Raw genomic sequence first — 24,052 nt, 5'->3', positions numbered from 1 at the left:
CTACTGCTTCATTACCACAAGGAAAGTGCCAAGGTCACAATTTTCCAGCAAAAGCTGGGAAATGAATGCCTACTGGGTGATTACCACCATAGTTCAGCAACGGTAATGCGGACGCACCGTTTGACAAGAATTAAATCCAATAAAAGGTCAAATTACAAAGAGCCAAAAGTACGACATCAACATAAATCGGCGAAGAAGACTGAGAAGCAAGTAGAGATGAGTTGTTTGCGGTGTGCTGCCTGCTGATGTGAAGCCCTCAGACTTTTAGGTTTATGGTAAAGAGATGCTATTCGTTGCTTCCTCTAGTCCTATATTCACATAGAGGAAAAAACATAGTAGTACAAAGAGGTTCAAAACCATCTTGTGCTGTAACCGGAATCCCATGCAGCTACTGGCATTACAAAGAGCAGACCACCAATCTGTTCCACTGGTGTCGCTGCGTGCTGCGCGCACAGGAAGCGCCTATACGAGCGCCCACCCAACAAGAAATCTAACGCTGGCAAACTCGTTATTTGATATTCACAGTCAAACCGTAAAAGAGTAGACAATGTTTCTTCCGGTCTTCGCTGTTCCTGAGGAGCGTATCGTCGTGTCGACAGACTAACCACGTAGCAGCCAGCCTAGCACCCAACTGAACATTATGTCTTCACCATTTCAGTGTGTTAATTGCTATAACAGTATGTAAAAGATTTCATGGGAATTCCTTTCCGCGGCTGCTCTATAGACTAGGCAGTCCTTTTCCAACTTCATCGCCGTAAGGCTACAATAAGTAAACAATATACTGCAAACCTTACTGAGCGAAATACTAGAGTGTCATGACGTAGAGATACGCAGCAGTGCTTTGAATAAAGTGAAAGATGCACGCAATCGACCAGAAGTTATGCAGTTCAACGATATCATGGTGACTTTTATGCCCCAGACAAGCAGCCGCTCGTCCCGCCCATCTCATCATTTCTTCAAACATGTTAACGCTTCAAAACTTCAACAAGACATTCTTTCTGTATTAAGTGGGTTTTCATCGTCTGCGTACAAAAGCACTATCCAGCACAGCGTACTACCCACGTTTTGTCATTCCGCGATTTTATTTCTGCACCCCGTCTGTCCAGTTTCTTCACGTTGTGCCACTACTCAGTGACCGGATGTAGCGGCTGGGGAAACTAAAATACAGCCTGAAGGGTCTATGAGATGGCTTAAGCACAAAGTAAATGATGGCAACGGAACTGGAAGTTTCCAGTGGCAGGAAGCCTCCAAACAATTCATAGGGGACAAACAGCAGCGCCTCTCACGGATAGACAATCTGTTCTGCAGCTTCTGTCTGAATAGGAGATATTCTCCGGGACTCATGGCCGGCGAAAAGCGCACAATAGTTGAAGTTTTATTTATGGGCCGAAGAACGAAGTAAAACGTGAACACATTTCTGCAGGAATCGCTCTGCACTGCAAAAGTCTCTGCGCAATAAAATTGTAAATGAAGAATGGAACAAAGTAAGGTCAACGATGATGCACGAAAAGTATGCGATCTTTGAGAGACCTAATGAAAGGATCATGGATCTTGCTGTAGCTGAGGTGCGGTGTACGTTTGCTTTGGAGAGCTTACCGTGGACTGGATCTGGCCGTAACAGCAGCTCGAAACACCTTGAGACGACAGTCACCCTCAAACTGGCGCTCAGTGTTCGACTCAGCTGTTACGAACGATAGGCACCCCAATCTAACTGCATATTTAGCCGTTTTAAGGGATGTATAACATGTTTGCGCCCCCACAAAGGTATCATCTTGCCTCGACAAACTAGCGGGTTACGATCCGCATATACAGACCACAAATTATCTAATCAATGGTAGAATCCTCTCAATATGCGTGGATGGAAAATATGTTCTCACACTGTTCGGAAAGGCAGTTACACTGACTTTCTACAGAGCAAGGTGCCTCTTAGGGTCCAGCCGTAAGGCAGTGAAAGGGAAATGAAAAAAGTGCTGAAGTGTTTGAGACCAAACGTCCAACTGAAATTCAGTTCTGCTAAAACATCAATGACTCTTGCCAAGAAATGAGAGCTCATCTTAATGCACCTATCCGAACTGGGGTAGCAGCTTGCACAAACAAAGGGTGAGACACCGGAGCCTCTCCCGTTATTTATGTACCTATATGCTCATATGCTTTCTTATTCGTTATTGTTACTATTCACATCTCAGCGTGATGCGTGTAGACACTGGCTTGGTCTAGTACACAAAGTTTTATGCATATAATGTCGGGAACGTACCTATATGTCGGTATAGTTCTTCCTTTTTGTCTTCTAATCTTATTCGTTTTATTTAAATCTGGCACAAACTTGGGTATTTCCTCAGTGTTTCCCGTTCAACAATCGCATGCGCCGTGTTCGTTTCCATTGTTCAGTTTATTTTTTGGGAGAAGACGTGTCACTACGCGAGGGTGGCGCTAAACAGATAATGACGTCTGGAGGCGCCTAACGAACTATTGCGCTCTGGCAGGTGTACGCATGAAAGCTCCTCGTCCACCCGAGATAAGCCCTCCGACATCTACCACACTCATGCGCGACGCAGCACAGGACCATGAGACACCCAACGCCTCCGGAGAGAGTTTGCCCCATCAAGACAAACCTTCCCCCTCACCGGACCTGCACTATTTCTCAATGCCATGGCCAACTCTCACGATCAACAGCGAGAGTTCCCTTTTTCCTAACTCTATATTTCAGCTTACACGAAGTGTCCGGTTTCTTAAGGGCTACACATCGCAGCCGCCAAGCATTCTCGCAAGCCTGCCCTGTGCGGAATTCGCTGCCGGTGTCTCGCTTTCTGTTATAAGTCACCTAATCTGCGACTTTGTTTCGACGGTATGTAAAGGATTTGTGTGCCGCAGTTCCCGGAATTCCTCACACACATGTTTTGTGTTCATCATTGCCATGTCACACCAGGTCATCGAGGGCAGAAAACAACCTTCCTCACTCTCAGCTGATACTGTTACTGGCGGGGCATGTGGGACCATACAACAACACTCATAGAATCTTGTGTGCATTGCTGCGCCTTCAAATCCCTTTCACAGAAATTCGAGGGCCCTTTTCAACCCTTACTTTTTTCTTCCCGCCGCTGGAATCAAGTCAGAGTAGAGTTTCTTCCTGAACTGTCTCTTGTAGCTTTGAAACACGATTTTATTTGGATCACTGTTATGTCTCTGTTCGAAGGGGCTCACTTTTTGCAAACCGAAAAACGATCACAGCAGCTGATATCCTCGAACTGCTCGAAGACTGCATCGTCCGCAACCATGGTTTCCCTGAGATCCTCATTTACGACCGCGACCCTGTTTCACGTACCTGAGCTTGTATACCACCGCCCTGAAGACACTAATTTAGTCGCCAAAGAAGCAGCCGTTGGCTGGCTGCCGGTCTGCAGCGCCGCCGGAAACCCCGCTGATCAGTTCGAGGTCGAGTATACCTGGGACCAACGGGATACACGCGACACCACTGAGTATCTTGCAAAGTAGCAGGGCATCCCTGAAGATCGCGCCATGTGGGAAGCCGTTGAGAACCTCACGGGTTTCCTTGAGCTCCTGCGCGCATGGCGCCTCCCCATGCTCCACAGTAGCCAGTCACCTATGCCTGCGTGGATCGACGTCCCTGTTCACCTGTAAAGTAGCTTGTTCCCTTACTTTGCTAGAGCCTGTGCTCAACTACATACCTCACTGAGTTCAGCATGTTTTCTTCCCTTCGCTGGTTGTACACTCAGCATGTTCATCAAGTAATTGGGCGTGCATTACCTGTGCTGACGGCATTGTTTTCGCAGCTACGCGTGCGCTCACATAGCAGAGAAAGAGTGTGACCATGCAGCTACACACTCACATATCTTCAGGATGCAAATCAAGGCCGCCATACCAAATTATGTACACAAGAGTACGAGTACTAACATCGGATCTTGGTTCAAGAGATGTCAGACATTGAGTTAAACTATAAAGCTCATTTAATGGATGCGTATTTGCATGTGTTCAAAAAGTGAATGGGAAAGGAGACAAAATAAGGGCCAACCACTGTAAATACACTCATGACATAAACGGACGGAAATTGCTATGTGTAACAAATGGTATAAAATAAATGAACAAATAAAAAGAATCATAACTAACATGTAAAAAGTTTTGCCTTCGCTCACCTATATGGCGTGACAGTGTAGAAGTAACGTAGAAGTCAAAGGAGTCATACAAAGGTATTAGCCAGCGTAAGTCGGCTGAGGAGGAGCCCTTAACTTCACAGGAAGATCACTGAGTGCCGGTGGAAGAGAATATCGGAGGTGGCGGAACAAGGCATGCGCCACCTAATTGAGTGCGCCTTGTAAGTTGGTGATGGCGAGATGCTAAAACTCAGTGAGACAGTCTAGCCAACGAGCATGCATGCAGCGGCTTCGACATGTTTAGCTGCTGCGGGTGAGTAGTGGGCTAACGATCGATCGCTGTGCGCTTTCATATATCCGGTACGTAGTAAGTATGGCAATTTTTCAAGGGCGGTGACCAAAGCGAGATGTTCTTTGCTGTGGTATTGAATGCTTTTGCCCAGCGAATATCATGACCTCGTTAAGGAAGTTAATTGCCCAGTGCTTCTGTTAAACGACTGCTTCTATCTCAAAACCGGAAGCCTCAGGAGACATTTCTAGAGGCTTCATAGTGTGAGGGACCTGTAGTGTGGTGCAATCAATCAGATGTCGCTTGGGACGCTGCACAGCTTGGCTTTGTTGCTGTCTCCACAGGAAGGATGTACCCTTTTGGGTGAGGTCGACAGGGAGTCGAACTACGCCGGCGTAGTCGACGCACCGCCTAAACACACGACAGTAATCAATAGCAGCGATGAATTGACTTGCTTGTGCTTCGCCACCCAGCACCTCTGGCCAAGCATGAATGCCTTGAACTTTGTTGGATACAGGTATGACGCCTTGAATGCTGACAGTACATCCCAAGGTAGGTCAGCTTGTATTCTGCAAGCACGCACTTGCGAAACTGGAGGTAGAGCTGATATTGAAAAAAAAGCCGAACACTCGTCGCAGGAGGGTGGCGTGGCTAGCGAAATCCAGGTTGTGCATCATGACGTTGACGAGATAAGCAGGGACGCCCTGTCTCGGAAGAGATTAAGGATAATAATTGGCGTTAGCTTGAAAGAGCATGCCTATGACCGTAAAACATGACCTTGTACTCAAATTACCCAAAGACGGAGCAAAAGGCTGAACTTGTTGAAAGCCTAACACGAGGTCAAGTGTGGAAAAATGCTTAGGCCTCCCGAGAATATCTGAAATAGTTTGGATGGGTGATAGGGGAGAAAATCAGGAGCAGGTGCAAGAGGGTTTGAAGCTTGATAATTGGCCACCACAGGCGTTTTCTGCTCACCAGTATTGTCATCGCGTTTGTCAGCCAAGGTGGTGGGAACGCATATAGGAGAATACGTCGGGCCTCTCTATCCGTTAGATGACAGCTTCTGTATTTCTTGCTTGTGGAAGATGAGTTGATCCAGTGACATGCGGTATATAACGATGTTGCTAGGTAGTAGGCTCAATGATATCAGTACGGAATGATCCCGCGGGCTAGGGGGTCATTCTGCCAGTACTCTGACGGGACACAGCTTCCTGTGCTCGTTGAGAAGCTCGAGCATTTGTGCGAGCGCCTTCTGGGCCTCTTTGGACAGTAACAACTAATCAAATAGCGTATAGTTGAGTGGGGCTGTTGCCGAAAGAGACACTTTGCCGTCTGTATCGTTTTGCAAGGAGGCTGCAAGCGGATCACTTCATTTCACCGTAGGTTCAACTCCCCATCCTTTTTCTCCAGGCTAATGCCCAGGGCATCTGTCTAGGCAGTAGCCTTCCCATACCCATTGCTTCCAACACTTCTTAAATTCTACCTATGCTGCAACTGATGATATTTAAAGGCTTATGAAACCTCATTCAATAGTTCAGCTCTACGCTACCCTACAGACTAGGCGACACCCAATAAGCTGCGTAGCTGTATCAGCGGCTAGGACTGTTGTTAACGTGGTCCATAGGTAGTGTTCCGGTAAAAATATCCAAAACTGCACCAATCGGAAACCCTGTAGATGAAATCACAAGCATTTTAGCTTGCTAGTGCTACGGCGGCTACAATATGCCTCCAAGAAATCAACATGTGCAGCAGTGCCTTGTAGTGTCGTATTCTCAAATCAGTGCCCGGTGTGAAGAATGGAGGTGTCCTTCATACGTAATACAAAGAGGATACCAGGAATTAGATGACCGCCACAAATGATGTTGTATACAGACACGAAAATGTCCTCAAGTGCTTGTTCTAAAGCTACCAACTGTGTCAGTCGAGCATGTCTGACTCGAGGCAGTGCGAAGCCTTTACGTGCCCCTACGTGACAGTTTCATGCAGAATTCACTTCATTTCGCCTGCCTTCCTGGTTAACCTGAAATCCAAACTCAACTCTCCTTGACTTAGACTAGAATCTGTGTGCGTTTCTGTAATGGTTAGCTTTGCTCAGTACCGTGATGTCTAGGGCCTTGTACTGCCGGCCCACGTAGCCTAAGCAGCACAATCACTAGGTGCCTCTGCACCAAGCCCAACTTTAGATACCATTCCGCTTGGGTTCAGGAGAATTCGGTGTTTTTCCTCGAAGGCACATTTTCTCGGATTGGCCAGTAGCCGTAGCCCCCACGTGGTAATTGAGTACCACAATTAGTGTACCTCCCGTGCCTCCTTAAACAGCATGACAGATGATTTAGAACGGGCTTTTCGAGAAGCGGCCTCTTAACCTCGCAAAAGATACACTGCAGGATGGGGAACGCTTGCAGGAGAGGTCTATAATTTAAGGCGGTGGACAGGCAGTTTCCTATTAATCTGGCCATTCTTCTGCCCATTTCAAAGTAATTGGGAATAATTTTATCGAACGAATATTTTGTGAAGTTGCCGTGACTGTTGCAGGTGCATGGATTTGTTCCTGGCCCCTCGACAGCCCCACTTAACAGCTGAAGCGGGGCTTCTACTAGGTGTGGGCTGCAGTTGCGGCTTGCGCTGTTATGGTCCCTGTCCTTGGAAGGCTTAATAAAGTCCCTCTTTTGCAATTTCAAATACCGGCGGAGGTATTTACAACGGGTCGCGCGGCGACAACGCAGGAGGGAAGCCCACAGGACTCTTTGGTCGGCAAAATGGTGAAGGCGTTGGAAGAGAGTCCCATGCGGAAGATCCGCATCGAGAAGCTGACGTTGAACATTTGTGTTGGCGAGGTAAACATTTTGTGCTTACTTTTTGCTCCCCAGTTGCGACCTTTACACTGATAGTGCACAATATGACGCGGCGCGAATTGTGGGGTGGCGAGAGCTGGCGTGCATGCGACAGATTCAAATGGTCATTCAGTTGCGTTAGCAAGAATCAGGCAGCAAGTTTCTTGAGCGCTTCAGACTGCTGCAACAAACCGTTTTGGGTATCCTGAAGTTGTTTGGGAGGCCGGATCGGCCAAGTGTGCGGAGGGCTTTGCCTAATTGCCGTTAGGCGGTAGTGCCATGCTTCGTCGAGTGCAGCGGCGCATTCATGTTGTTGCCATCAAATATTTTTTGTGCTATGCTGTGTGCTATATGCAGTCCGGAGACAGACTGACCCGCGCTGCGCGTGTGCTGGAGCAGCTGACTGGCCAACGCCCGGTGCTGTCTCGTGCGCGGTTGACCATTCGTTCTTTCAGCATTCGCCGCAACGAGAAAATCGCATGCCATGTGACAGTCCGCGGCAAGAAGGCCGAGGAGATTTTGGAGAAAGGCCTGAAGGTCAAGGAGTACGAGCTTAGAAAGAAGAATTTCTCCGACACTGGCAACTTCGGTTTCGGTATTCAGGAGCACATCGACTTGGGGATCAAGTATGACCCATCCACGGGTACGCTGAGGCACAAACAGCTGTTGAACCACTTTCTGAATCTCCTGTGGTCCATGGACAATGCAGGGTCACGATGGCTGTTCTTTTTTCGTGAACATAGAAGTCCCCCCCATTGCCCGATTAGTTCTGTAGATTTACTTGCGGCGAGTTCAAAGTTTCCAACAAAGGGTAAAGTTAATGGCTCAGTGTCCGAATAGTGCGTATGTAGGGATAGACGAATGCCTGGGCACGCATGCATGCGTATGCATGCATATGTGTACTTGTCTGGGTCTTCAGGTATCTACGGGCTGGACTTCTACGTGCATTTGTGCCGGCCGGGGCTGCGCGTCTCGAAGCGCAAGTGGGCACGGGGCCGCATTGGGCACCGCCACCGCGTGACGAAGGAAGACAGCATTCGTTGGTTCCAGCAAAAGTACGACGGGATAGTTTTGAACCGCTGAGTTGACTGCAGCGCGTTGACTGCAGAAAGCAGCGGCAGTTTGGGCCTTTCTGAACTGCGGGTGGAGGCTCCCTGTTGCTTGCCGCTTCTTTGCATGCACCGTAGCCTGAGGCTTGCGCATGCAAAGGACTAGTGGCGCCGCCACAACGGCTCTTCAACTTCAGCACTTCTTCCACACCTCGTCCACGTGTCTCTTGGGCAGCACTAAGGCGGCTTTTAAGTCCCCGTGCAATTGCAGCTCCAGTGCATATACTCTCAGTGAATATACACCCGAGTTCACTAGGCTAGCAAGCAGGGGCTCAAAGTGTATGAGCAGATGGGGTGCGTGCAAATAGTCGGACGAAAATGCAGCTGGAGCCCATGCGAATACGTGCGAAAAGATAACGCATAATGTATTCAAAGCAAGGCTAGAAACATGTAAACTGTTGGTAGTAGCGTGGGTAGAGGTAACAAAGGGGCTGGCAAGGCACAGAGGAGCTAACTGCCGCCGCCTCTGCGTCGGACCCTTTTGCAATTGCGTTTGCCGCTGCATTTTCCGACGCCACATCACGCATTGAGCTCTAGTAACGGATCTGGCACTCTTTCGGCTGAGGCCAGTCGAGGCCGACACACTCCGCGCCCCAAACTGCGCGGACAACGCCTTAGGCGACTATGCGGGCACAGCCACGCAGGCTCATGAAGTGGGGCAGTCGTGGGCCGGCGCGGGGGCTCGCGCAGTCTGCTGCTCGCGAGTTTAGTGTCCGCGTCACGGCTGAGAATCGATCTTGAGTTCTTTGGCCAACTCCGCGGAACGTGAACGGGCGGCCTGGGCTGCAAGTTTGACAAAGTCTGTGCCGAACTCCTCCTCAATTCGCTTCTTCATCTTCCTAATGGCTCCTGCACACACCACACCGAGATGTGAAGGAAAGCCATCATCAGCTGGTGCAACGGCACAGCACCAACACAGTCACAGATGCAGTGCGTCAAAAGACGCAAATCCTAACCATGAAAAACCTTGGAAATGACCTGCCAAAGCCCTTACCCGCCGGATCCAAACCTTTCGGGCACGAAATGGAGCAATTCATAATGCCGTGGCACCTGCGTGAAAGATCCGCATGCATCGCATGTGCCTCATCTCTTACGATTCCGATTAAACATCACAAACGACCTAACATTAACTTTAGCACGCGAAAAAGTGCATTGAAGCCACAGCCTGTGCTCTGCGGCAACTCCATCATGAAAACGCAATTACGAGTTAAAGCGGTGCAGGAGGAAGGGAGAACGCTTGGAGCGTTGCTTTAGGGTGTATCGACAGCTCAGACCAGCAGAGGAAATCAACCGCTGCTGACCTGTACAGTTTCATCGTGTCGTTGATTTGTGCGAGACGCTCGCGAGTGAATTCATCGCGACTGTCGCTTATCCACCTAGACAAAATAGAAAATGAACACCGACCGGACTGGAAACAATTGCAATATATGCAGGCCATTTTCCCTCTGCGTGCGCAGCCAAAACCAACTCTGTCTACTTTTGTTCAGTTTGCGGCCATTCAGATACTAACAGCCAAGTGCCAACGCACCTGAAAGCCTGCATCAGCACAGCAGGGCCAAGATAAGACTGAGGATTCCACCAGTAAGAAGGACAAGAAGTCGAACAGCACGCGCACAAGATGCATTCATACAGCCCGTCGAGTTTCGCGCGGTCTTCAATTGACTGCAGAATCTCAGAGCCTTCCTTCTACAGCAAACAATACGAAACAGAAAAAGGGGAAAGATCACAAGTGCACACTCGCCAGGACTTCAAGTGTCCAGACAGCTCAGCCCACGGTGCTACCTTCACAGAACAGTTTCAGGACTTGCGCAGTTTTATTTATACCGGCTCTGTCTTCCTCTGCAGCCAGGGCTGGATGGACTTGTACTGCGTGTAGAAGTTTGTGAGATCCGGCACCAAATCCTTCAGCACCATTAAGTATGGTAGCGGCACAATTTCAACTGGGGCGCCGTCGTCATCCTTCTCGAAGTGGTCGTGATACTCTTCAGTGCTGGGCCCCTTCATGTGGTCCTGGGCCTCCAGGCTCTTTTCAATGGCGCCAAAAGCGGCGCCCAGAGTGCCGCCCTCTGCCCAGACACAGCACAAGTGCAGCACATCACACTGCAAAACAAGATCATCCACATTAATGTATTTATGTAGCACTACACGCTGTGTGTGCTGCCATTAGGTCCGCACAGGGCCACGCTATGGCCGACTTTTGCGCCGAAGGGCCATCGACAAACACTGCATAGACGCAGAGGGGTCAAGCGCATGCAAATTTAAACGCTCACGGATCTTAGGGCTTCTGTGTGTGGAGCGGTGGGTCTTCTGTATGGGCGTGAGGCAAGCGAGGCAATTTATGCCGTCGATGTTCATGGCACAGGAGCCGCAAATGCCCTCGCGACAGCTCCTGCGAAAAGTGAGGGTAGGGTCCTATAATAGCAACAGAGCGCCAGCAAACACACAGCATGGTGCAGCCATGTGTCTAATTTGCAGCGACGGGATGGTGAGCAGCTGCACATGCGCTGCACGAGCCGGCGCCTCAAGGCGCCGATGCAGCTATGGATTCCTTCCAATAACCTTCAGGGGGGACCACGCACATCTTTGCGGGAAAGTTCAAAACAAAGCATCGCGCAGACTTAGCGCAGCTGTGTCAGGATAAATCAAGGGGAAATAGCACCTGTCTGTCCTTTATGGCAATGAGGGCGTCCAGGACCATCGGACCACAGGTGGAAGTATCGAGCGTGTACTCCTGCATGTGAGGACGCCCGCCCTTCTCTGGATCATATCGGTGGATGCGAAAAGTAAGATTTGTGCCGCCGGCATTGCTGCTGAAACTTGCGCGTTGCTGTGATACTAAACCCGATAAGACCGGAGAAGCCCGCGGAAATAGGAGACGACAAGCAGCCGATACACCTGCTGGGGACAATGAAGAAGTAAGGCGGCGCATTTCCATGAAAATCAATGAGTTAACTGGCCATTCGGACGGTTGGGCTTCGCTAAGTGTACAGACAGCTCCGCTGTCGCCGGCATGCATTTGTCGAAAGCAACTTAGAACTTTGCGATCATTGGTCCAATTTTTTGTGTTGATCTTCTAGAAAGGTGTACCATACTTGAGAAATCTAAATCCTTTCCACCTAGCCAGATGCTCACGCATGCAAAACGCATGCACAACAACGAGAGTGACAAAATGCGCTGCGCAAAGTCGCCCCCTCGGAAGCGCCGTTTTGTGCCTTCTCACTTTTCGGTAGTTTTCACTGCAATATAGATTATGGTAGTCCTAGATTTTGGTCCTGCTGCAGCTGCCTGTGTGCCGGTTATAACTGTTGCCGACCGCTGCTATCGCTACACCGTCGTCCTGCACCATAGCCTGTTAGGCAGTTACTTCTGCGTGGGCAACTTCTCAGCTGGATCTCTTCTTTTCAGCTCCTCCAAGTATCAAACACTGCTCATCATTTATGAAAGGTATAGATTGTGGCGCTAATTTACCGCTCAACTACATTGCTTTCGTCCCTCCCTGAAATGGATTTCAGAGCGACTCAAATCCTGGTGACCAATATCCGCAGACACGTCTATGGAGACCTCTAGTTTTGTTCCCCTTCCTAAGCACAAACAAAAGCGAAGGGAACCAATGCTTGAGGAGTAAAGAGTTGCATGGTGAACATGCGCAGGTCCGCTGTATATTTCCATGTAGATATCATTGCGAGAAGTGACCGCGAGTGTCCCACAACATCAATTCGGAAAGTTTTTCAGACACAATTGGCGCAAATACAGCCATGATAAGCTTCAATTCGTAGCGGGCCCATGAATTGTCATTAGGTGAATCGGTCTAGTCTATTGCTATCTATTGTTATTTAAATCTACGCAGCCCCGCTAGCCTCAAGTGCAGGTCTAGCCCTGTGGGAAATCCTTACACTGTTTTTCTTCTGCACTGTTTGACAAAAAAGACCTCCATTTGTAGCCATGATTTGTCTTTCGTGAGCGGCCTAGAGCTGAGGGCGTTGCTACATGCGACATCATCGTCTAGCCACAAGTGGAAAAGAATTTTTTGGTAGAGTGTCGCGTGTAAGAAGTATTCTCACGTCTGTGATACTCATCATCTTGTTGCAACTAGCCCACAGAATGCTGGAGTGGCTGTGTTGTTATTTAATTAGGGGAAGCGAAACTGCACTCAGCTAAATTGTAAGCTCGGCACAAATCACACCACCGATCTAAGCTGAACCAGCGTACAATTACAGATTTATTGAGGCAGAGAAAGTGGATCCATTGCCTGCGCATCCTAAGACAATAAGATATGTAGATGAACAGGTAGGAGAGAGGCTGACACACCTTGACAAAGTAGATGGAAAAGCGTCCAGAAAACGGAATGTTCCCTTTCTTGAAGTACTTCTGACTCTCTTCAGGCGACAGCAACTGTGCTGTAGCTCTTACGTACGCCCGTATATAAGTGCGCATCTTCAAGTGAGCCGACTTCCTTTGTATTTACCTACTTCTCTGCTTACTCCGAAAAATATGTATACGCATGTATTTGTCTGTACTTACATGGCCTTAGACAGGCATTTCAAGCATCCCTAAATAGCTAGAATGGTTAAATCCCAAGAGTTAATGTGCTATGTGAGCGAATGCGCCCACTCCAGAGAGGGCTGAATGTGCCTTGATAGCGGGGCAGACTGTCAGTGCTGCTTTGCTTGCCAGCAGCTGAACTTGAAAGTGCATGAATGTGACAGCGCCAGTGAACATCCTCGCTTCTTTCTGTGGGGACATCAAGACAGCACACTCCTTTCTTTGCAGTTACCTTGATCTACAATAGAAGTAGAAGTGAAATGCCGCACTTATTCTCTACTCCCCTCGTCCTTGGGGATCTCGCCTGCCCATAAATTCAGGCGAAGAGCAAAAACGTGCAAATGTGATAGCGCAGGAGCAGGCCCAAGGCGCAGCACGCGGCTTGCAGCAACAACAGAATACAGAGAAGCCGCTGCTCCGTCATTGGGCCAAAGACCTGCAGTAGCAGCAGCAAGAAAATTAGCAAAAAGTCCACGTAAGAAAAGATGTACAGGCACGCTTTAAATCGTTATATTACAAATAGAATGAATATCCGAAAAATTAAAAAATGAGTGGCTCACCCATAAAACGAGGTTTATCAACGTGAAGTTCGGCGAGGGCACCAACAGCCCCAACTCGGGTATGTACCTGAGGAGACACAGGTACAGCAATTTCTTCTACTCTTGCTTTGTGGGTCATACAATCACGTTTTATGCAGCGCTTAGAGTAAAAAGACATAAAAGTTGTCCGTGCTGCGTAAATAGTGCAGCAAACATGACAGCTATACCAAGAAATCTTACTTGGGAGTACGATGGCGAGGGCACGGAACAAAGCCGAGGAGCTGCGAAGCAGCACACAGAGATGGGAAACCTTATCAAATGACTCATAAAATCAACTGCAACTGTGTCAAATAAGTGTTAACGCGTATATGTGGAAACGAATCTTCAATTAGATACAAATGCAGCTGAGAAACAGTTCGTCTGTTTCTGTTCCTTGTTTTTCTTCGCCTCATGGAGCACGTGTACAAAATTGAAGAAAATCAGCCTATCAGCCACCAAGTAACCAAGCCAATAGCTAGTTTGCAATTATATAAAGGAGTGTACAGAGAAGTGCTGCGTTTATCTGGGCCTTCTTCCGAGATAGCAGCTACATAAATCTCACCTGAGGGAGAGAAATTAAAAAATTCAGAAATTGGGGAATAAAAAATAGCAGCAAAGTCTTAGAAAAATGGCCTAAAATCCCGGCAGCAGCCAAAACTACGCCCTGCAACAAAAGAAGTTAGCTTTACAATGCAAAGCTTGAGCACTTGGTCCTCAAAATTAGAGTCTTCCTTATTTAAGGATGAGTGAGGAGTGCATAAACGACAGACTTGCCACAGTCACTGTCTCGTTACTTAGAAGTCTCAGGATTCTTCAGCCTTAAACCCTTTAAATTACTTACCGCAAAGCAGGTATATGTATCTCCTACGAAGACACGCGATGGATACCTACAAAGATAGCGCACCCGCAGAGTTTCGGCACGAGATAACTTGAGCTGCTACAGCAGCAGCACCCAAAACACTGATAAAGCTCGGTGAACAGTGACACTAATGCAGCATTGATACTTACAGCAAATCCAGCGAGAGCAACTGCAGCAACAGCAGCAGCAGCAGTAAAAGCAGCAGCAGAAACGGTAGTATCTAGATTACCAGTTATGTTTGAGCAGCGCCAGCGAGGTGGCGAGGAATGGCAGGCAAAGAACTAAGGAGAAAAAATGCTGCAAAGCAACACACCATTGCAAATACAACAAAATGTAGAGAGGACAACTAAGGGCCCACTCGATAGAAAGGGAGTATCGCCAGATTCTCGGCATTACCTGTTGCGCCAATACCACCTTGGCTGCATCCACCGAGCCGAAGTGGGAGCTCAGTTCCTGGAAAGGAAGCAGCGGCAGAGGCAACAATACGGCGACAGTAGCGGCAACAAAAGGAAAAAGTTCTCGCCGCAAAGCCCGCAGCAAACGATATGCAGGTCAAAAGAGGGGATTTTCTCCCAAATCTGATGCGTTATGAATTTTTGTGAAGACTCATGGGCAGCCAAATGAGAAGAGCTACATTTCTGCTGCTGCAGCAAAGATGGGCTACTGCACAGGCAGAATGGATTGCTGCAACACATGTAGTGAATTGTTGCGGGAGCAAAGCGACCAACAGCGTTTGCCACTTCATCTACAAGATGCAACACCAAGCACTGTAAAGCGATTTTCAAAGAGCGGTGAAGGAGAAGCAGCACATGGAAATGCCAAAAGGCGCGCTTACAACGACGTTGTGAATGCAAACAAATGAAGCAATGACGACCGATTGCCCCACCTCCAATCCATTTATCCCTAAAATCATAGAAGACATACACACATTGTTCATTTGCTCTTTGTGCTGCTGCTGTGACTGCGGTTCCCGCTGATGTTCTTGTTCTTGTCTGCATTGTCGCTGCTGCAGCTGCTGTTTGTACTGCGAATCGTGTGATAGCAGCTGTTTTTGTTTCCGTTTGTGCTGCTGCTGCTTCTGCTGCTCTTGTTGCAAAAGCTCACCTGCATAAATATTTATTGCATTTGTACAGAAGATAGTTAGAAGTGTCATATAAACATAGTACAGCTCTCTCACGTCAACCAGCACCCAGAAACCGCTGCTGCAGCTGCCACTACTGCTGCTGGTCAGAAGTTTCGGTTCAGAGGGAAGAAGACGAAGGATGTTGTGCTGCAGCAGTAATTGCAAGTCACGCAAGAGTTATCTCTTCAAGGCAGAGCTACAGGGTAGAAGGCGGAGATGCACCTTATACTTACGGAAATAATTATGCTTAAATAGATCTCACCAAACTGTAGAATGGCAGACAGCCTACACAATAATGGCGGATTTAAGTTGCATTCAAGCATGAAGACAGACGCAGCGTCTGAGAAGCGAAGAAACTGCAGAGCAGCGCCGAAGCAGAGCAGCCGGCAAAACTCACCAATAGATCTGACAACTGCTGCAGGCCCAATAAAGCGCACCTTGCAGCTGAAGCAGCAGCAGCTGCTGCTGCCGCTGGAATTGAGGAAAGCAACTTAGAGTGGATCTGCCGCAGTTGCAGCTCCCACTGACAGAGCTGCTGCATGAGCAGCAGCAAAGCCCCTACAAGATGTTTAATGGGCAGCTCAACGGCGGCAGCAACATTCGCTGCAGCCGGCGCGGCGGTAACAGCAACGCCAGTCCACGCGTCCCGTAGAAGCGTATACACCCGACAGGGCAGCACAACTGTAGTGCTGCCACTGTAAGCAGCAACTATTGGAGATGCTGCAAGCAATGGCAGCAGTAGTTTCAAGCGCCACGGTAGAGCCAAAGCATCATCAACAAAACCCAGGAACCCCATCCAGGTCGCCCCCAGCAGTGCAGCCGGATACTCCACCAGCTGCACGCACACGTCCATAGAAACTTTAGTAGCAGAAAAGCACTATTACTGCAAGCTGCACCTACACGGAAGCAACAGCTGAGACACAACTAATAATCGACGGGAGCCGAAAGACGCAGAAGGGGCAGAAGCAGGTGCAGCAGCAGCAGATTTAGAAGAGCTGGTAACTGCAACAGCAAAAGCAGCAGCAGTGGCAACGCGCACTTGAAGATGACGCCTATCTAACAGCAGCTGTCCTGCAGTGGCAGCCGCAAGGAAGCAAAAGATGCAGCAGAGGCCACCTGCCTCAGGAACAAGAGGAGAGGGAGGTGGCTTGTGCAGGTCGCGACCTGCAAAGCCTGCAGCAGCAGCGCGGCAGCAGCAGCAATAGAAAGTGCTCATTTGTGCTCCCGAAACTCGCAAGCAATGAATTCAATGAACAAGAAACATGGAAAACGCAACAGCGGCAGCGTGTGCACAGCATCTACACGACAGACGAGATCAAGAGAAGCGGCAGCCACGGCAGTAAAACCACGAGCAGCATCAATAATAATGACAGAACCTAGAGCAGCAGAGAGAAGAGAAACGGCAGAAGGAGCAGCGGCGGCAGCCGAAAGGATAGCAGCCACATGAATAGCAACCATGGCAGCAGCACCAGCAGCCGCAGCAACAGTAGCCGCAGCAGCAGTAAGAACACGGCGCCATGAATGCTCACCGCACTCCAGCAGTTTCTTCGCAAAGAGAGGCATGAGCCGATCAGCAGCAACAAACGCAGCAACAGAAGCGCAGCAGATAAGCTGCATGCGAAAACTGATGGCAGCAGGAGTTAAGGAGAGGACAACACAAAGCTGAAGCAGTAGCACAAGTAGAAAAGTCCTTGAGCCTGGTTCCAGATATGTCACCTCCAACCTATGGCTTCTATGGCTTCCACTACTAGTATTGGCGCTGGTGCTGCTGTCAGCACTGTCGATGCTGCTGTCAGCACTGTCGTTGCTGCTGTCAGCGCTGCTGCTGTTGCTGTTGTCAGCACTGTTGCTGTTGCTGCTCTCAGCGCTGCTGCTGTTGTTGTCCTGATGTTGGTGTGGCTTCTGACTTGGTCCTAGCCGGCTCCGGGAGGCCCCTGCAGCAGATTTTTCCTGGCTTCTGCTGATTGTGTCGGCCCTATTGCTGCTGCTGCAGCAGGGGATGCATTTGCAACAGCCGCAGGCAGCGCTGCTGCTGCTGTCGCTCCTGGTGCTCCTGCCGGCGTGTCTCTCTGCCAGTTCCTCTCCTTTTCTCACTGCCTCCCTTGGCAAGTCCGCATTCCCTGTCCTCTTTTTCTGAGCGAAGCAAAAGCAGCAGCAGCTGCTCTGGTCGCCGTGGCTGCTGCTGGATCTGGTTGCTGCTGCTGCCAATTCAGCAGCATCAACCCGCCCACGAGAAAGCGGACAGGATGGCTTGGAGCGGAAAGCTCCTTGAGCTTCAACTGTTTCATTTTCTGCTGCTTGTGTCATTTTGAAGAGCTGATGCAAAACCTCGTCTTCACATCTCAGGCATTAGCTTGCAGCCACTGTTGTTGCTGTTGTTACTGCTAGCACTCCTGTCGGTGGAATTGCTGCTGCTGCCTCTGCTGCTGCCTCTGCTGCTGTGTTTGTTGCGTGGTTTCCTGCAATTTTTGATGCTGCTCCTGCTTCTGTTGCTGCTACCGCTACTGTTGCTGCTGCTGCTGCAGCTGCTGCTACCGTGCGCGTAAATGTGTTACCGGTGCTGCTTGCTGCTGCTCCAGCTGCTGTTGCTCGTTGACTTGGGCTTGCCTAGACCTGCTGCTGCCTATCCGTCTGATATGTAAAAGTCACAGCCGAGGATGTTGAATATGGAAAAGCCCTATAAATGAAGAGAGATGGAATCGGCGTTGCACAACGGCTGTCTGGTGAGCTGCTTCAGCTGCTGCCGCCAGTGTTTATGTTCATAAAATATACTTAGTGTCAATACACTACACAAGCAGACTTTTTTGTCGTCTCACTAAGACCTTCGGATCTCAGCTTTAAAGTCCGGGTTCAGGATGAGGACACAGGTGACGGTTCAGCTAGTGGAGACAACGGCGCTGGGGAGTACAAAACAGTTGACGTGTGCCTAAATGCTGCAATATTAATGCTCAGACGTGACGGAGAAATATAAATAGTTAGGATTCAAGTAAAAATTGTGTACACGGCTTAATTGGCCTGGCCAAAGGGCTGGGGGCCTCGTGTTGGGGGGCCCCCTAGGGGTTGTCTCTGAGTTTATGTTGTTACATTCTGAGATCTGGCGGCTGTTAATGAGAAATTAAATATAGTTTCCCCATTATATTTCTTTGTTTTTCCCGGTGCTGCCCCTGAATTCTGCAGAGGCTCCCTCCACAGTCCCCCTTTTTTTCGTCTGTTTCTCTGGGTTATGTTTCCTTGCTTCCACTCCTTCTCAATCACGGTTATTTTTTTTTCCTGAATGTCTGCTGTACAGTACCCTGGTGCATTCATGATATTCGCTCTTCTGCTCAGCATTCCGAGCTCAATACCCAGCAGCAGCGGCAGCAACATTGGCCACAATACCAGCGAAAGCGGCGGCAGCGGCATCACACCAGAACATTTCAGCACTCCGCTGACGTTCATGAGATCCTCAGCGGCACCAGACTGCGGTTTTGGCAAGCCCGGCTCCGCGAGCTAGCCCTTGTCAGCGGAGCCACGAACCACTAAGTTAAAATGTGAAGAGTTGAACAACTGGGACGCAAAGTTTGCGCCTACAGGCCTCTCCTGCAATGTATCTACGGCTCAGAAGGCGGGCAGAGCAGTGGCCACCTCTACCTCCTAAGTGCGCTTGAATTTTCCCGCAGCACTAGCAGCAGCAATAGCAGCAGCAGCAATAGCACCAACAACAGAGGAACGAAAATGGCTCGGTGGGTCTCTAGCGACTCTGCCGGCCGCCTTTGTTTTTTTGACTGCGCTAACGGCTCCAGGGTTGTCCATCCTTACATACGTCGGAGCAGCAGCAGCAGTAGCAGCAGCTGTGGCACGGGCAACAGGGGCTACTTCGAGAAGTTGCTGCAGAGTCACTGCAGCTGCTTGACATTCAGTGGGGGCTGGGGCGGCTATGATGAGACAGAGGTGACATTGGGAACCTCTGAGGGTGGCATTTTTGCTATCAAGTCGCACTGGCCTGCTGCCGCACCAGCTACCACTCCCGCTGCTGCTCCTGGCTGTGGGAATCAGGACAAAATAATCAACAGCAGCAGCAGCGGCAGCACGTATTTTGATTTCCCTGAGACAGAAGGGAAGGCCGAAGTGCTGCGTTGTGCGTCTCTCCCCTACTCAGTCTTGCTAGTGCAGATGCTAGGTGTGCATACACCTCAGCTGCGGCGTCTGCTGTCGATCTCAGAGGCAGCAGCAGGAACAGCAGCAGCAGCTGAAGCCGAATTTTTGGGCCTGGGGGATGCTGTCTGCTGCAGCGGCAGCCACAGCGCCGGTGGCAGCGCTGGCAGCAGCGGCTGCTGCTGCTGCCACATGCGAAGTAGCGAACTCTTCGGGTCGGACCGGCAGCTCCTGGCAGTCGACAAGGGAGGTAACGGCGTCGTGCTAGACTGGAGTGGCAGCAGCAGCAGCAGCGATGGTCTTTATGAAGCGAATGAGTTGAAGGGATTTTCCCTGCGGGAGCCGCTTTGCTGTTGCAGCAGCAACAGCTTGCTGCAGCAGCAGCTGGCTGTTGCCTCTGCCACAGCTGCATCATTTCTTTCCGTATTTGACATTGAAGCTAACGCTTTCTGCTTTTATGCGCACGCTCCGCCTGCTGCAACAGCAGCAAAGACCATACTTCGCTGCAGCACCAGCAACAGCAGCAAGCCCCAATCAAGCAGCACTTCTGCGGATGCAGCAGCTCCTGCAGGCAGCAGCAATAGAGGAGGCGGCAGCAGCCGCCTCCCTGTGTACGCTGACGTAAGCCCCCCGTGGTGTCAGGGGCCGTCTGCTAGTGCAGTAGCCGCTGCTGCTGCAGCCAGCAGCAGCAGCAGCAAGCTTCAGCAGCAAGTTTGTACCAGTGTCACCTGGCTGCCCCGTCTGGGGCCCAGCATCCTCTGCGGCGTCACCGCAGATGCCCTGCTGCTGCTCTACGACACTAGGGCCTCCTCGTATCCGGTCTACCTCACTTCAACTTCTAGGCAGAGGGGCCCAGAGGGGACCCCGGGTACTGCACCTACAGCGAGGGGGGCCCCCTCATCAGCGGGCCCCCCCCGCCCGATGGTCTACGTCGGCGCGCAGCCAGGTTTGGTTGCTGCTTATGATGAGATGGAAGCGGCGGTACTGCCGTGCTGCTGCTGCTGCTGCAGCTGCGCAGCCTGCAAAAGCCAGCGAAGGGGTCAGATGGAGCAGCAGCAGCAGCGGCCCCGTGATACGCAGCAGCACGAGTGGCAGCAAGAGTCGCTGTTCGAAGGCCATAGGAGTCAGCTTGTGCTGAAGCCCCACGCAACCCACAGGAAGAAACATGGCAGCAGCAGCAGCAGCAGCTTGCGGCTACTGTCTAGCAAGCTGCGGCAGCGCATAGACGAGGATTTTGACGGCCTCATTGAATGTTGCATGCAGCGAAAAGGTGCAAAGCCGCGACGCCAGAGCAGCAGCAGCAGCAGCAGGATAAGCAACAGCAGCAGTAAGAGCAGCGCATTATCAGCAAAAGCAGAAAGTGATGCAAAAGTAACTGACAGGAGGGAATCCGAAGGTGCGCATGCAGGGGGATGCACAGCGAGCAGCAACCAGCACAACCTTGCTGACAAGTACAGCAGCACGAACACTAGCAGCAGCAAAGAGGCAGCAGCACTAAGGCAGCAGCTGACCAGCTGGTGGGCTGCTCTTGTATCTGTGAGTTCTTCATCTGATTCCCCACTAACTTCATTCCCCGCCGCGTCTGCTGCTGCTACTGCTGCTAAGCACCAGCAGCAGGGGAATTCATCACTACCCCATGAGGCAGCAGGCTGGCTGGCTACGTCCTGCTACACCCTTGTAGCGTGTTCTCTGTCTCTGCTCTTGACAGAGAAACATATGGTGAGGCGCAAGCTGCTGCAGCAAACGCTAGAGCAGCAACTACTTCTGCTACGCAGCAGCTGCCCACCTGTAGGCGTGTTGCAGCCAGCAAGTGGCGCTTCCAATGTAAAAAGTAGCAGCAATTGCGCTGGCAACAGCGGCTGTGGCGGGAAAAATGGTGGGTGCGCCGACGATCCCGTCGCAACAGCAGCAGCCAGGCCGTCCAAGAAAGCTCGGCCAAAAGGGGGAGCGGCAGCACCGGCATCTGGAAAGGCTTCTGTTACCGCAGACCCTGCTGCCGCGCTGTTGCCTGATGCCGCTGCGCCCCAGGGCAAACAGCAGCTTGTCTTGCAGCAGTTTTGTAACCGAGTGGTTCGTCTGCTGCGTCTGCTGGACCCGGCGGACGGCAGCAACAGTAGAAGCATACTACAGTTGCAGCAGCAGGTCCAGCAGAATCTGCCATCTCTGCTACATCTGCAGCGTCAAAATGCGCTGCGTTTGCTGGAATATTGTGCAGCATTCTGCTTTTGCTTTTCGCAGTCTTCTCTAGGAGCCCCCTGCCCACCTTGGGGAGGTGCCTCCCCTGACACCTCAGCAGCAATGCTGCAGGCTGAAATGCCTGCGGTGCTGCTGAGGCAAGCAGCGAAGGAAGTGCTGCGTAGCTTCAGGAGAGCTGCAGGAGAAATGGAAAGTACAGTGCCTGCTGCTACTGATGCTGCTCGGGAGTTTATTGGGAACCTTCGAATGGGCTTCGGGCTGTCCACACAGCAACAGCACTTGCTCTTCAGCGTGCTTGTGTGTTGGCAGCGGAAGGAGAGGGAGCAGCAGCCGCAACGGGAGGCGCAGAAACAGCAGAATCAACAGAATCTGGAGCAGGACAAGTTAAGCTCAGTGCTACAGTCTGGGCGGCTGGAAGACGAAGGCGACCGGCAGCAGCGCAAGGATACAGAGTCAGTTGATGAGGCGCCTGAGGTGTGCATACAGCGCAACTGCATCAGCAGGCTGCCTATCACTGACCGTCTCTACTTTTCCATTGCAAGGCGACAGAGAAACACTAATTCCCGCGGCAGAGAAAACAGCGAAGTTCACAGTAGCGGCAGCAGAAGGAACAACAAAGTGATGGACCCAATTGTAGACACAGCCAGGCTGATCTGCTGCGACACAGCTGGAGAGATTTCAGTGCTGCAAGTTTGTGTCCGTCGTTTTAGAAGCCACAAAGAAAAGCAACTGCACGTGCACTGCAGTGCTGCAGCATCAGCAACAGCAAACAGAGACAGCCTACAGCAGCAGGAACAAGAGCAGCGGGAACAACAGCAGGAGACAGACAAACTCACGAGGGCAAATATTTGGTTCCCTCAGTTGCCATCCCTAGTCATCTCGAACACCAGAGCACCTGCACAGTCAGCAGCAGCTGCAGAACCGACGGCACAATTAAAACCAACAACGGCAGCAGGAAGTCGCGTCAGCGAGAAGTATTTGGTCGACGCTGGAGGATGCAGCTGCCGCTGCTGCAGCAGCAGCTATACTGTGGATCTGGAGATGAGCTTTGTGGCTCCGCGAAGCAGCAGCAGCAGCAGCAACATCGCTGTGCATTCCAATGGCTCCTACCTCCTAGTCGCCTCAAGAGACCCTTACTTTGCCCTCTATGCAATCAGCAAAGACCTGCCACTTAACTGCAGCAACGCTCACGGCAGAATGCTGCCACTGTTGGGTTTGGCCTTGCCACCTGTTACTACAGGGTCGCAAGAGCAGCACCAGCAGCCAACAGCTACGGCATCAGCCGACTTTGTGCAGCCATTGCTGCTATCTGCTCTCCCACTGCTGCCGTGTGTCCCTCTGCCCACTTCGCTGCCGCCTTATCTCGCTGCTCCTCCAGTTCCTTTATCCCAAGTTTGGCTACAGCGCTGTTTCCAGCACCAGGTGCAGCAGCAGCTGCAACAACAAGGAGCAGCAACTCCAGCAGCAGGCACCGACAGTGGAATGGCTGCAGCCTGGGACACATCTATAGAATTCGCTGACTGGATATCGGAGCCTGACGAGGCCGAGTTCCAGCCAGTTGAAGAAGAAGACTAGAGGGGCTGTAGCAGCGGCGGCAGCTGCAGCACTTGCTTCATTCAAGATGTCACAAGCAGGCAGGTGCATGCGCAGGCAGCAGCGTTCAAGTTCCAGTTCGCACTGCGCTTTTTTAAAGCATTGACAGCGGGAGGAGGTGCTGCTGCGGCTTTGGCTGTGGCCCAAGCAGCAGAGCCAGCAGCCACGGTAGCAGTTGTTGCAGGAGCAGTCGTTACAACTGCTCGTGATGGCCGAGGACAGCCCACATGACTCAAGCGTAGCCTCTTGGGTAGAGTGCTCGCCATCCATGTCATGTCAGTCGTGTCTGCAGCGAAGCTAGTCAACTCTGCTGACTATAGTTTCAATGGACGAACTCATTCAAGGGCATTAAAGGTCTCAAGAGTGAAGCAGCGGGACACAGACCGCCCCCCTGCCCCACACTTCAGCTGTAGAGGTTGTACTCAATTAAGCGGGGGAGTATGCGCGCTTTGCTGTCGAACTACGTAACACCCACGGGTTAGTACTTTCAGCTCGAACACCTGTAGTGGCTCCAAATGATCTACGAGTGGCGCATTTGGAGTGGGAAGTCAGTTTCTGCGCAAAGTTCATTGAAAATTAGGTGATGAAGCTGCCAATTTTTGCTGAATCTGCGGTGATGTATCCAAAAAACGCCTGCGCTGCATGGAACAGCGTTGCGATATATAGCCGCCTTGTGGCTACCTATG

General features: G+C 50.8%; 4 protein-coding genes across 4 annotated transcripts; 2 read left to right on the top strand and 2 right to left on the bottom strand.

Moving 5' to 3' along the window:
- Nucleotides 1-7,157: 7,157 nt before the first annotated feature.
- Nucleotides 7,158-8,315, top strand: ETH_00020700 (ribosomal protein L11, putative; the record flags this gene model as incomplete). Its single annotated transcript, XM_013377688.1, has 3 exons — nt 7,158-7,235; nt 7,590-7,875; nt 8,152-8,315. The coding sequence occupies 3 exons, from the start codon at nt 7,158-7,160 to the stop codon at nt 8,313-8,315; spliced, it is 528 nt and encodes a 175-aa protein (XP_013233142.1).
- A 744-nt stretch (nt 8,316-9,059) lies between these two features.
- On the bottom strand, nt 9,060-11,357 carry ETH_00020695 (iron-sulfur subunit of succinate dehydrogenase, putative; the record flags this gene model as incomplete). Its single annotated transcript, XM_013377687.1, has 7 exons — nt 9,060-9,190; nt 9,336-9,391; nt 9,643-9,717; nt 9,870-10,027; nt 10,166-10,407; nt 10,612-10,753; nt 11,001-11,357. The coding sequence occupies 7 exons, from the start codon at nt 11,355-11,357 to the stop codon at nt 9,060-9,062; spliced, it is 1,161 nt and encodes a 386-aa protein (XP_013233141.1).
- Nucleotides 11,358-13,199: 1,842 nt separating this feature from the next.
- Nucleotides 13,200-16,296, bottom strand: ETH_00020690 (UDP-N-acetylglucosamine-1-phosphate transferase, putative; the record flags this gene model as incomplete). The annotated part of the gene is made up of 9 exons (XM_013377686.1): nt 13,200-13,319; nt 13,444-13,510; nt 13,663-13,703; nt 14,303-14,348; nt 14,550-14,617; nt 14,717-14,773; nt 15,156-15,344; nt 15,498-15,590; nt 15,841-16,296. The coding sequence occupies 9 exons, from the start codon at nt 16,294-16,296 to the stop codon at nt 13,200-13,202; spliced, it is 1,137 nt and encodes a 378-aa protein (XP_013233140.1).
- A 2,861-nt stretch (nt 16,297-19,157) lies between these two features.
- On the top strand, nt 19,158-23,348 carry ETH_00020685 (uncharacterized protein; the record flags this gene model as incomplete). Its single annotated transcript, XM_013377685.1, has 1 exon — nt 19,158-23,348. One exon carries the CDS (start codon nt 19,158-19,160, stop codon nt 23,346-23,348), a length of 4,191 nt encoding a protein of 1,396 aa, XP_013233139.1.
- Between the last annotated feature and the right edge of the window lie 704 nt (nt 23,349-24,052).

This window comes from Eimeria tenella, genomic scaffold, assembly GCF_000499545.2.
Source record: "Eimeria tenella Houghton genomic scaffold, Eth_scaff6, whole genome shotgun sequence".
NCBI classification, from domain to species: domain Eukaryota; phylum Apicomplexa; class Conoidasida; order Eucoccidiorida; family Eimeriidae; genus Eimeria; species Eimeria tenella.
This window is presented reverse-complemented; position numbering and strand designations above follow the sequence as displayed.